Genomic DNA, 14,047 nt, shown 5'->3' with positions numbered 1-14,047 from the left:
AACGAGCTTCGTGCAGGCAACTATATCGCTTATTGCATACAGCACTTCGCACGCTTACAGCGGGTTCCCTAACGAGCTTCGTGCAGTCAACTGTAGCTTAGTACTTAAAAAGGGCGTATGCTTTACGCTGTTTAACTAAAAAGCTTAAAGGCAAGCAAGAATACCGCCTACACAATGCACTACTTCGTAATATAAAAGTGCTTCGTGCAGTCAACCAGCATAGCATTTGCTACATGCACGACTTACAAGCCTTAAGCGGTTACCCCAACGAGCTCCGTTAAGTCACATTTCTAAATTTGCAATATTAGACAAAAAATAGCAATTAGGCTTTAAATGCACATTTTTCCTGTTGTCTTATCGCCTGCAAATTTATTACGTCCTATCGCAATTGCAAACAAGTCATACTAAACCCAACGCTGTTAAGTACGTTTAATGCATAGGCCAACAAACGCTTATAATAGATCCTTTGTTGTTATTTAGAAGGAATTTGAGCAGATTGCGCCTACGTAGAGGTGTAGACATGTCGGCTTCCGCAAGAAAAGATGGAAAATCGACCAAAGCGTTCGAAAAGCGTCACTGTTCCTCTATTACGTCACAACCATTGCATAGAGATAGTTAAAGGTGAACAGATTTGTTTTGATTCCATATTAGGACGCCTGCTGTTGCTATTGATAGCTCTATTGCGTTGCGTAAATGCCTTATTTACCCATAATAAAATATTGCAGATATGATAACTGGGCCTGTTCACAATGAATAAATGAAGGTGACTACATTGCAGCTATGAATAACATCACGATAGGCAAAAAGGGCACGGTTGTATTTTAAATATTTTTGACACCCTCTTAATTCGGTCGAAATGTTATTGGTAACAATGCTAACTTTGTCAAACTAACCCAAGTTTCCACACATTTTTCCACTTAATAAAAAAAATCTGAACAAGTGTTTCAGACGAGAAGCAATGTTGGTGTATGTCTTGTTACTAAAAAACAGCAAGATCTATACAAATCAGTCGTATGTTTGAAATGTCTAAAATATAAGAAAAGTCAAGCATGAGTGAATATGTGGTAGTGCTTGGCAAAATTTAAGATTACAAAAATGTGAAAGTTTAATGAAACGATATATAAAATTGCCAACGGTTGCAAAATTGGTTTAATTTGTATTCTATACCTATATAATTTCCTACACCTATAACTATCAACAGATTTCAGACAATATTAATTTGTACCCGATCGGTGTTATAATAGATTGACAAAAACAACGGTAAACAACGGTAAGATGGCCTATAGACAGGCGAAAGAGTTCACTTATGTAAAGCTCTATGCTGTGTAATATTGGCTAATATACGAGTGCTAACGTCGCAGCTACCATTATTGCTTAACATGAAACGTTGTATCTGCGGATATCGTTGTGCGTCCGACAACAGGTATTTGATAGTCACCAGATCATACGACCTGCCGAGGTAATAAACAATAACTGTTGCATTATTGCTATCTGCGACGAAATAACATGAACCGCGAAGGATTATACATAAATTACCGTGACAATATAGGCATAAGTCCAATCAGGTAGTAATACTAAGACACTTAGGGAATGCCAGCTTTACCCAAAAAACTGTTTTTGCTTTACTTGTTCTTTTTTTCCGCAAATCAGTCTGGATAACAATCTTGATCTGTGTTTGTATACACCTGCACCAACAATTTTTCATTTAAATTTCTTAAAAAAACATGGCGATTTAAATAATCTACCCCCATTCCATGTTTGTCACCAACAATTTACTCATGCAGCTCATCAGGGTAATAACCACTGATCTCTATAAACCCTGGATTGCGCTACTGGCCGTCACGGTTGAAGCAAATTGAAGCGCAATGGCGGCTGCAAAAGGAAGCCCCAAAAATGCATTGCGGGCAATGGGGAGAGAGTGGAAAAATGTCGATAAATTTTGTTTTAGGCAGTTTTATTGCGATTTTTTCAGATATGATCAGTAGTTTAATAGGACGCATGTCTTCCAGTGTGTAATAACCAATCAATATGCGTAGATTGACTGTGAGGTGTATGTATGTGTACTGGAAATTAAAACGTTTTTAAGTTAGTGTTGAAATAAATCTTTACTGAGTGGTAATCAATGTTTCTTGTGCAATATAAGTAATTTCCGTGCTTTTTTAAGTATTTAGGACTTAAATCCGACAAGACGGCTATTTTTTTCACACAAGGTGATGTGATACTTTGTGTGACATTACCTTGATTATCCAAACTGCTGTTTTTGACTGTCATCAAACTCCAGGAAATTTTGAGGAACAAGTGGTTGGAACGTTTTGATTAAAAACGCAAAATAATAATCAAATATTTCAACTATTTTGCTCCAAATATTTTTAACAGTATTTGACTTTTTTTCTTAAATGAGTGCATGTGATTTGGTTGTTTATTATCTAATATAAAATTGGTGTTATTATAAGATTTAAAAATTCTCATGAAGTTGTTTCTAAACATTTCAGACACAATCGGGTTTATGTTTCTCCAATAAGCAACATTAATTGTCTTAGGTAAAGTCCACTGGAAATGTTTTAGTCTCTTCCCACACCCTCAAGCTTCACGACACTGCAAGATTACAATACAGCCTTTTTCTACAACAAATACACTATGAAGGAATTGGAATCACATTAAATATTTTTTGTGTGTATACTCTTTTACTAGGACTAAGTATGTCTTGTAATCATCTCTGAAACATAGCCTGTAACATGATATGCTGCACATTTTAAACTTAATTAACAACTTTGAGGGTTTTTTTATCTGGTGAATGCACTATCTGTTATAATGGGATCACCAATAATAGTGATGCATCTGACAATAAATGCAGGATATCTGTATGAACTTGGCTATATAGTGCATTTGTAATCGTTGCCTTCATTCCTGTTTTGCAAGAAAGAATTTAAGTGTTGGAGTGTTGTGCAGGCATGTTTTTTTGCAGGAAATTGCATATTGAATGGAAATAAAACAATATGTCATGATTCTGACTAAAATAGTACATAAATAGGCATCTCATTTGGGTGTGAGGTCTTAAATGCATTTATGTACATGTATCTCTTTTTGGAGTTTAGTTAAGTTTGAGAATTCGAAACTTTTTACCAAAAATTTATTCTACACATGTTGGTTGCAAACTGAAAAGGTTACATTAAATAAGCTAAAAAATTGAGCATACTAGGTTTACAGTTTGTAGCATATGTTACGAATAAAATTACAACTTTCTTTACTGCACTGTTTTGCCACTTGCTTAGTTTGTTGCACTGTCACTATATGTTATCCGTCTTTTCTGTTTGTGTTTCACCATTGGTGTTGTTTTTTTACGTAGGTTTCTCAACCTACCTTGCGTATATTTGTTTCTCATAACAGACTTTCATTTTGTTTTATTTCCTATTTCGTTTCGAATGCAACCCACCGTGTTGCCTTGGCATTCCTGCGCGTGTCCCTAATTACGAACATCCTCGGGACTTTGCTTAATTTGCCTCAAGAATAACTGCTGTTTTCTCCTCGTGGCTGGCTCCCTAACGTGAGGGCTGTGAAAATGTGATGAGGCAGACTTGGTTGGTGGGCCTTGGTAGAACGTGCTTTTTGGCTTGTGAGATCTTTTATCTATTTGTCTGTTTTTACATCGTGTTTTTAAGTGCTACGTTGGCCCGATTGTGTTGTCGAGAACCGTGCTTATTTTACTCCGCTTTTATAATAAGAACAAAGGATATATTGCATATTTTGTTACTGTTTTGCAAAAGAATTAAGAGTAGCGCGCGGTCTAGTTATTGGTTTTACCGGCTAGCCGTTAGAGCAGCGTCCTGAACCTTAGGCGCATAAATAGTAGCGCTACAAATTGGCGAGCACGCCAGGACGCTGCAGCCGCGCACGACCGCGCGCTTCACTGCCGACCAAGTAAGTTGATTTTATTTTCATGGCTTTGAACGTGTGTATGAACCCGCCCCGATTTATGATCGGTGATGATTTTAATAGTTTTATTGAAGTTTTTAATTCGTATTGTGCAAGCGTGAAAGCGACAGAAGAAGTCAAAAAACATTTACTGCTTACGCACGTCGACAAAGATTTTTTGTGGGACTTAACTGATGGTGCTAATGTGTATAAGTACTCCTTTGACGAATTGGTATCCAAAGCAAAAGAACATGATTTTAACCACGGCCAAGTGCTGCGACACGATCTTATGGATAGGGTACAACAACCAAACGAATCCCCACGGGCCTTCGTATATGCACTGCAATCACTGGCCGATAGAGGGTACCCTAAGGCAGAAGACGCCCACGTTAAGAACGAAGTGCTATTTCTGGCGCTTGTCAAGGGGCTATCTGATCGAAGTTTGGCTTCTGACGTTGTGCGCAACGTAAAGTCCAGAGAGTTTGTCGCTGCAGCAAAGGTCGCCATAGGCGCCGGGTCCCCAAATCCCTCCTTGCGTTTTCCAGTTTCAGGGTTGGAAAAGCAACCGGAGACCCAAGAAGTTCGAGATGACATTCAGCGGATTGACGCCAACCTTCAACAGTGTATGTCGTCCTTCAGACGCGATTTAGACGCCATGCGCGCGGACATTGTTCAGTTTCGGGCAGACATATGTACAAAACCGGATAGGTACAACCGCACTGCACCAACAAGGAACGGTAAGCCTAGTATACGTGAATGTTTTGCGTGTGGTTCACGAGAGCACCTGGTTCGAAGTTGTACAATGGGTAGACCAAACAGACAAACAAGCAAAGATTTAATTCCGGTTGTTCGTAGCGCAACAAGGCCATCTGCAACGTCACCCCGGGTGGTGAAGAAAAGAGAGGAAACTTGTCCAAAGCAGCAGCATGTCGCCGAAACGTGCAGCGTCCGTGAAAAACTCTACCGGTATGTAAATATTAAGATCTGCAAACGTCGGGTATGTGCCCTGGTTGATACGGGGGCGTCTGTAACTGTTATTCACAAGCGCGTATGGAACTCGCTGTCAAAAGGCGAAGCTTGTCTATCGCCTGTTCCCAATACCGTTAGGTTTTCTAATGCCGACGGGGGCGAGCTACTTATAAACGGGCAATGTAACCTGACGATCGAAGTCGGCAACATCACTGACGAGTTTTTGGTGTACGTGACCTCTAACATTCAAGAAGATTGTATACTTGGTTTAGATTTCCTGCAGCGTAACCACTTTAACCTATGTTACGAAAACCGAACACTTTGGAGCAAGAGTTGCACGTTACCGCTACTGAGTTCGCGATTGAACCTGAAAGGAGCTGACGTGTGCTTGATTCAGCAAGCAACTCTTCCTGCACACACTGAGGTATGTGTCTGGGGTAAATTAGACCTTGAGGTGGATGAACAACATCTTCCTATAAACACGACTGTTATGATCGGAAAGCTTTTCGCCTCTCAGGCAAAATACGGCGCGTTGGGTGCTACATATCTAACTAACTGTAAAAATCACAAAGTACCGGTGTATCTGGCGAATTTAACAGACGACCCTATTCGATTGTCGAGCGGGTGTCGAGTAGCAAGGTGTTGCCCAGTGACGGGTACGGGGGACGACACTGCCTTAGGAAATGATACGTGCGAAATAACCGGCCAAACTGCCCCGCAACCATGTGCTTGTAATGGAGGCCGGTGTGTGCGTTCTTATTCTGTAAGTCGTGTTTCCAGGTCCGAAACCCAACAGGCCACATACGCGAACTCGGAACGCCAGGTGCTCGAAGATATAAAAGTTGGGGACCACATAACCGAACGACAACGCAATCGAGTCTTCGATCTAGTGCGTGCGAAGCTACAAGCTTTCACGACCGAAGGAGGGAGCTATGGCCGTACAGACCTGGTCCGGCATACCATTGACACGGGCGATCATCCACCAGTAAGACAGCCACCTAGGAGGATGGCGCCTCATGATAAAAGAAAAGTAGAAGAAATAGTAAGAGGTATGCAAGACGACGGACTTATAAGACCTTCGCAGTCGCCATGGTCAAGTTCAATTGTACTTGTGCGTAAGAAAAACGGCGAAACTAGGTTTTGCATAGACTACCGACAAGTAAACCACCTCACTAAGAAAAACAGCTATCCTATTCCTAGGGTAGACGATAGCCTGGACGAGATGTCCAACTGCAAATATTTCTCAACCCTCGACTTAAAATCTGGTTATTGGCAGATACCCATGGAGAATAAATCTAAAGAGAAAACTGCGTTTGCGAGCCATCTTGGTTTGTACGAATTTAATGTCATGCCCATGGGTTTATCAAATTCTGCGGCTAGCTTTCAGCGCCTCATGCGCATCGTTTTAGCTGGGGTCGAGTGGAAAGGAGCTTTGGCCTACTTGGACGATGTTATTGTGTACTCTCGTACGTTTGATGAACACCTGACGCGGCTTGAAACGGTGCTAGATCGTCTTATAAAATCTGGTCTAACTTTAAAACCTTCAAAATGCTCGCTACTACGAAAAAAGGTTAGTTTTCTTGGGCACATCGTGTCGGAAGAGGGAGTAGCGTGTGACGCAAGTAAGGTCGAATCAGTTCGCTCGTGGCCCACCCCAAAGAACGTACGTAACATACGACAGTTTGTAGGGTTGACGTCATACTATCGACGATTTATTAAACGTTATTCTCAGATTGCCGCACCGCTTCACAGGTTAACAGAAAAAGGGGTAAAGTTCCAATGGACTGATAAAGAACAGGACGCCTTTGTGGAGTTAAAGAACCGACTGACGACTGCTCCTATCCTGCAGCACCCGGATTTTAATAGAAGTTTCGTCCTTGACACAGACGCATCAGATACGGCGGTAGGGTGCGTTCTCGCTCAAATTGTTGATGATAAAGAGTGTGTAATTGCCTATGGAAGCAGGACGCTATCTAAAGCTGAACGCAACTATTCCACGACACGCAAGGAACTACTGGCGATAGTTTATGCGTTTAAACTGTATCGTTGCTACCTTTTAGGACATAGATTCTTGCTTCGGACAGATCATTCATCCCTCCGCTGGCTATGGAAATCCCGTGAGCTTTACGTACAGTGTGCCAGATGGATAGAGAAACTGGCTGAATACAACTTCGAACTTGTACATCGCCCAGGGAAACGGCATGCCAACGCTGATGCCTTGAGTCGTGTGAAGTGTGATGACGAGGGCGACCCCATGCCTTTTTCAATAAATACCGACTATAACAAAGCCACTGGATATGCAGGTACTGCTAATGTTATCGATTTTCGGGAAACAGTGGGGTGGCCAGTACAAAAAATAGCGGAAGCCCAACGGGCAGATCCTGAAATTGCTCCAGTATTCGAGTGGCTAGACGCAGGAAAGCGCCCGCCTTATCGCGGGATTAAACGATTGTCCTCTATGACACGGCACCTTTGGGGTCAGTTTGGTAAACTTGATGTTAATGAAGGGGTCGTGTATTATCGAAGCGATAACCCTCACCAACCAGGAGTTGACATTAGCCGTTTACTCACTCCCCAATCTATGCGTCATGATGTGGTTACCGCCTTACACAACTGCCCCCATGGGGGAGGACATTTAGGGATTGCAAAAACTGAGTCTAAAGTTATGGAAAGGCACTATTGGCCGGGGTGGCGCACTGACGTGGAAACATTTGTTAGGAGTTGCTTGGTGTGTGAGCAAAGCAAGAAGTTTGTTGTAAAACCGAGAGCACCTTTAGTGCCATCAGATGAAATGGGCCCCATGCAGCGTGTAGAGATAGATGTTCTCGGTCCTTTGCCACAATCTATGGACGGTAACGTGTTTATTCTCGTGGCTTGCGATGTGTTTACTAAATACGTGCGCGCGTGGCCTCTTAGGAGCATGAAAGCACCTGAAGTTGCCAGTTTGTTGTTTCATAGGTGGTTCACAGTCCATGGCGTACCCGACGTCCTTCATTCCGACCGAGGCACAAATTTTGAGTCGCAACTGATCGCAGAACTATCGCGGTTAATGGGTTGCCGTAAGACCCGAACAACCTCTTACCACCCCGAGGGGAATGGGGGGTGCGAACGAAATAATCGAACTATTGTATCTATGATCCGCAGCTATGTCCAAAATGATCCTCGAACCTGGGACGAAGCGTTGTCAGCGGTGGTGGCGGCATACAACGCAAGCGCGCACGAAAGTACATCGATATCACCACATTATCTACTCAATGGGCATTCTCTTCGGTTGCCAGCCGACCTGATGGGTGCACCAACACAATCGCAGAGACCTGAAGCATACGTAGAAGGACTACGGTCAAGATTGCAATTGGCACAGGGAGTGGTGCAGGAAATTTTAACGCGGCAGCGGAAAAGGATGGCAGACCATTATGATCGCCGATGCAAGGGTGAACCGCATCAGGTTGGTGACGTGGTGTGGCTGACTAATCCCGCCGTACCAGTGGGGACTTGTCGCAAGTTCCATATGCCATTTAAAGGGCCCTTCCGCGTTACCGACATCAAGCCTCCGGTGAACTATGTTATCGAAGACGACGCTGGTCGACAGCAGACCGTACATTTCAATCGATTGAAGTCCAGCAGTGCGAAATGGGAAGACGTCGGCGGAAAAGACCGGCCTCAAGAGGAATCACCAGGAGAACAAAGCATTAATCCACCTCTCGTCACGTGCTTCGTAACACTGCCGGTTGCGGAAGAAGCACAAGGTGACGTTACGATAGAGTGTGGTGACGATTCGACTGATGACGGCCCGATTGCAAGTCGTCTTAGGGCACGCACGCAACGAACCCATTGTAACGGCGAAACATAGTTTTGTTGCCCGGGAGTGCAACAACGCGGGAAGGGGGGTGTGTTACGAATAAAATTACAACTTTCTTTACTGCACTGTTTTGCCACTTGCTTAGTTTGTTGCACTGTCACTATATGTTATCCGTCTTTTCTGTTTGTGTTTCACCATTGGTGTTGTTTTTTTACGTAGGTTTCTCAACCTACCTTGCGTATATTTGTTTCTCATAACAGACTTTCATTTTGTTTTATTTCCTATTTCGTTTCGAATGCAACCCACCGTCTTGCCTTGGCATTCCTGCGCGTGTCCCTAATTACGAACATCCTCGGGACTTTGCTTAATTTGCCTCAAGAATAACTGCTGTTTTCTCCTCGTGGCTGGCTCCCTAACGTGAGGGCTGTGAAAATGTGATGAGGCAGACTTGGTTGGTCGGCCTTGGTAGAACGTGCTTTTTGGCTTGTGAGATCTTTTATCTATTTGTCTGTTTTTACATCGTGTTTTTAAGTGCTACGTTGGCCCGATTGTGTTGTCGAGAACCGTGCTTATTTTACTCCGCTTTTATAATAAGAACAAAGGATATATTGCATATTTTGTTACTGTTTTGCAAAAGAATTAAGAGTAGCGCGTGGTCTAGTTATTGGTTTTACCGGCTAGCCGTTAGAGCAGCGTCCTGAACCTTAGGCGCAGAAATAGTAGCGCTACACATACAAGTAAAAATGTTCAACCTACTGCAACAAACTTTTAAAAAACTTTAAAGTCACATTTTAGTTCCAAGACTTTGGTGACAATCAAAAACAGCAGTTTGGATCAGCACAAGATGATGTTGAATGTTGAATGAAGTGTCACATCATCATGTGTGAAGGAAAGAGCCATTTTTGTTGGATTTATGTCTTAAATATAGAGGAACCCATGTAAACTACTCATATTGAACCAAAAAAAAACATTTGTTACAACTCAGTAAAGATTTATTTCAACACTAACTTAAAAACGTTTTAATTCCCAGTACACATACTTACACCTTACAGTCAATTTACGCATATTTATAGGTTATTACACACTGGAATACATGCGCCCTATTAAACTGCTGATCATATCTGAAAAACTCGCCACAAAAATGCCTAAAACAAAATTTATCGACATTTTTCCACTCTCTCCCCATTGCCCGCAATGCATTTTTGGGGCTTCCTTTTCAGCCGCCATTACGCTTCAATTTGCTTCAAAAACCACCCAACCGTTCAACGGAGTAGCGCAATCCAGGGTTTATAGAGATCAGTGGTAATAACCATATTGATAATAATAGAAATCAGGATTTATATTTATAATTTCTGTAGATTTTGCAGCAATCCAACATTGAATTAACAACAGGATAAACGCTGACAAATTCAAAAGGAAATTACGAATATGCCTCACTTTGCAAAACTCGAATGCTCAATCTCTTATTAACCCTGTTTACATGCGTCGTCTGCAAACGGATCGGATTAAGCCTCAAGCCGGCTTGAGATTTGATCCGTTGCAGCGTCCTATTTACATGCGCATGGCACAAGGCTCGATCCGTTTCACCTTGTACGGTGAACTTACCCCAAAAATAGTAATTTATTTTGCTTTGTTGAGTAAAAGGGCGTTGTTTGAAGTAAATCGCAGCCATATGGCAATTATGCACCTTTGTTTACAATAAGACAAGAAATGCTTCACTGTTTAGATCATTTTGTCAGAAAAAATTCAAGCTGTTAGTCCAGAAAGAAGTCTTTATCTTTTCTAAATTGTAATTGAGGTTTCAGAAGTTGCTGGGTTTTCCTGTAGTCATAAAGTTTAATTCTGAGTAGTTCACTGTGAATCTGTTTTAAGCAAGTGAAGCATAATGTCATTAAACAAGGTTGGGAAAATAGCCATTACATTATGTTTGAGACTGTTAACCAACTAAACATTTCCTGCAGAAGACATTGTAGGTGTCAGTAAAGTTAGGTTTGTTGGTATTTCTGACTGCTTTTAAAATCACCACTAATATTACTTGAAAATTGTATTAAAACAAAACATGTATCAACCCAAGTCACAAAAAGGTAAAGCAAAGTTGCAACAACACTGTATAAAATACTATTTATTCAGGTACATTTTTGGTTTCATTCATTCAGCAAGTAAAACATGTATTTTTAGTTGCAAATCTTTTGACACTATCAAGAGGATGATGGTAATGCTATGTCATAATGTACAACAGACCTTAAAGATGTACTTCATTTCTTTAAATTCTTAATATCCTTGCTTCTATGTTGGATGAAGTCTGTCATGAATTTTACTCTTTACACATTTGACAAAGACATATATATCTGAACCTACACCAATGAGTACTGGTCAAAAAGCGGAAGGACACAACAACATGAATACATTTAAAGCACCATGGTGCCTAATTAAAATACAGACACCACATCAGTTATCATTTTATCAAGTCTGTTTTGTGTGTTTGGTGTTCTATTGTGTGAATACTGGTATATTTTTCATTTAGTTGCTGTATCTTTCCACAATTATCTTTACATGAACTCCACCATTGCCTTTCTGCTTGTGTCTTGTTCACTTTCGTTCCCAAATAAATCCGAAAATGTATCATGTTCTTGTGTTGATGTTTGTCCTACAAAAAATAACATTTGATTGTGAATACAATACATAGTAATGGGTGGTGCCTTAGTATCATTATAAAATAGTCACATGTTATTATGTAGGTGTTAGTCCCACAAAATAAAACTTAACATGTGTTTGTTAATACATTTAACAGTATATAGCATTGGGTGGTGCCTTAGTATCATTACAAAACAGCCACATGTTTTTTATGTAGGTGTTAGTCTTACAAAATAAAACATAACATGTAAATGTGGAATGCAGGTAAAACCAACAATACATGCTATTGGGCGCTGCCTTACAAAATAGCCACACAATTTTGTCACACTGTATAGATTTTGTTACAGTTATGACAGAATGGCTTTACATTTATAAATCACATTTACATCTGTTTTGTGGTGTTGTGTGGTGAAATAGTTATGACATGCAACTACTGTTCATACTCACTTGCATTGCAAATCAATCCTAATATAGTTTGTTAATTTCATCAAAAATGTCCACTTATTTGGATGCTGCTGTTGCATTTCTGCAAAACTGGGTTTAAATAATTTTACACTTAACAGAAACATGTTTCCTGTATAGCAAAACCAGCATTGAGGTAAAACATTTAGTAAACCTTGTAACTATTTTTCTTGAAAGATGTATATTTTGGAACAAGACTACATTTACATGTCATACTCTACCATTTGTTAGGCATTTATATGTCATGTATATAATATAATACTTCCAGAGACTTTGCAGAGGGGTTTCTACTAGAGATGTACCGAATATTCGGTTTGCCGAATTTATTCGGCCGAATCGATCATTTTTGCAAAGATTCGGTTTCGGCCGAATAATTTGTTGCGATTCGGCCGAAACCGAATCTTTTACGAACACAAATTTAAAGCGTTAAACGTGTCTTTTCTGCTTATTAAGGTCCACGCAATCTTTCAAAAGCCCAAACATAACGAAAATTGCGTCAATGTTTATCTTATTCAACACATTATCGTTTTTCCCACGGTAGTCAAAAAAATTAGTAATTCATTGGCAGGTTGCCAATCATGCTTAAGGCAATTTTAAACCCCACAGAAGTGAAATAAGGACGAAACACAACTATTTTGCACTGGCTGCCTGGAAGATAAACATTTTTTTCACGTCAAACGCGTAACGTACGACTTTGCGTGACGTCATAAATGATTCGGTTGATTCGGCCGAATTTATTCGGCAAAACCGCCGAATATTCGGTTTCGGCCGAATCGAAATTTAGCCGATTCGGTACATCACTAGTTTCTACATCTGCTAACATCAATTACCACTACCATATATTAAGTACAAAACTGAAGCTGAACAAATTAACATTTTTCTAGTTGGTCAACCTTCCAGCAATGGGCCTGACGACTATACTTTCCGTTGCACATTTCGCCTGATCGGCAATTTACATCCTAAGTCTATTTCTACAAAATATTCTCTGATGCAAAGCAAATAAACTGGCAAATAACCTATTTTTACCCTCCAACTAACCTGACAACACAGCAAACACGCCTTAACAAGAAGACGGATTAAGCACGAAACGGATCAAACCACCTAGTCGGGGCGGATTGAGCGTGAAGCGGATTCAATCCGTTTCAACGGCAAAAACGAGAGAAGCGGATTGACGAAACGGATTCGAATCCGTTTCAAGCGTCCATGTAAACAGGGTTATTAATAGAACGGAAAACGTCGTTACTCGTAATGCAGGCTAGCTTATGAGTTTTTGAGGAAGTTTTTATTATTATTGATTGATTTTTACCTCTAAAAAACGATCCGTTTACAGTTTGATATTACAGAAAACGCTGCTTTCTGCTGGTCTCTATTCATGTTTTTAGAATGACATGACATAATGTATTTGCACCACTAAACCGCCCAGTTGTAAAATGTACATTTTTCAGAAAATGATTTGCCTTGTATTCGAAATAACCGTGACTTTTGAAATCTGATCTTGTGCATGTACCAAATGTTCTATTTTTGGTTACCTGGAAAACTAAGCAAGCATACATTTTGCGAACTTAAGCAAAACATTTTAGTTTACCAAAGATTAATTTGTCATACGTCGTTAGAAACTACAAGTTACTGTAAATTACAGCAAAGTTAATTTACAGCACCCAGAAAACGTTGATGGTGGCCGCGAGAATGCATCCACCACCCGCAGCTTTCATGTCACAGTAAGCCTGGAATACAAGTGTAAACGTAGAGTTACGGTCATTGTCTGACCAAACAGTACATGGGGTTTAGTAGAATGACCAAAAAACAAACTAAATGCCACACATTTTAGCTTTCATCCTGTAGGGTAAGTCAAACTTTGTAATTCCCTAATTCTACTCAATTTGACACTTAAGTGCTTTTTTGTTTATTTTCACTTAAGTGTCAAATTGATTAGAATAGAATGTTTATAGTAGAAATGAAAAAGTAGAATGTTTATTTAACAAAATAGTTGAAGAGGATCAGTTTGGTTGGAGCATTTTAATACAAAAAGTTTGGAAACTATACATAATGTGGGTAGTAATGACTTTGCAGATGATTTGTTGATCAAAAGAACCGTTTTAACAAAAAAGAACTGTCAAAAACCTTGTAACCTTGTATTTTTAATATACTTGAGTTTTATCTTATGTTTGAGTTGCACTTGCTTTCGTAAGTACTAACTTTTTTCTGCTACTTACGAGTCATGTTAAATATTACCACAAACTGTAACATTATAAACTGATATGGGAAATTACA

At 40.3% G+C, this 14,047-nt stretch overlaps 2 protein-coding genes and 1 long non-coding RNA gene across 3 annotated transcripts; 2 read left to right on the top strand and 1 right to left on the bottom strand.

The window, feature by feature from the left end:
- Positions 1-4,514: 4,514 nt before the first annotated feature.
- Positions 4,515-5,847, top strand: LOC145219394 (uncharacterized). Its single transcript, XM_080086764.1, has 4 exons — positions 4,515-4,649; positions 4,768-4,878; positions 5,154-5,305; positions 5,662-5,847. The coding sequence occupies exons 2-4, from the start codon at positions 4,839-4,841 to the stop codon at positions 5,845-5,847; spliced, it is 378 nt and encodes a 125-aa protein (XP_079942890.1). The 5' UTR covers positions 4,515-4,649; positions 4,768-4,838.
- A 1,209-nt stretch (positions 5,848-7,056) lies between these two features.
- Positions 7,057-8,820, top strand: LOC145219144 (uncharacterized). Its single transcript, XM_080086539.1, has 2 exons — positions 7,057-7,184; positions 7,840-8,820. Exon 2 carries the CDS (start codon positions 7,931-7,933, stop codon positions 8,729-8,731), a length of 801 nt encoding a protein of 266 aa, XP_079942665.1. The 5' UTR covers positions 7,057-7,184; positions 7,840-7,930; the 3' UTR covers positions 8,732-8,820.
- Positions 8,821-10,711: 1,891 nt separating this feature from the next.
- On the bottom strand, positions 10,712-12,061 carry LOC145220088 (uncharacterized). Its single transcript, XR_013857989.1, has 2 exons — positions 11,762-12,061; positions 10,712-11,327 (listed from the first exon to the last, which is right to left on the bottom strand). It is a non-coding gene; the product is annotated as an uncharacterized LOC145220088 (long non-coding RNA).
- Positions 12,062-14,047: the final 1,986 nt, after the last annotated feature.

Source organism: Phallusia mammillata, chromosome 3, assembly GCF_965637545.1.
Source record: "Phallusia mammillata chromosome 3, kaPhaMamm4.hap1.1, whole genome shotgun sequence".
Lineage (NCBI taxonomy): Eukaryota > Metazoa > Chordata > Ascidiacea > Phlebobranchia > Ascidiidae > Phallusia > Phallusia mammillata.
Note: the sequence above shows the minus strand (reverse complement) of the source record. Positions and strands in the feature narration are given on the sequence as shown.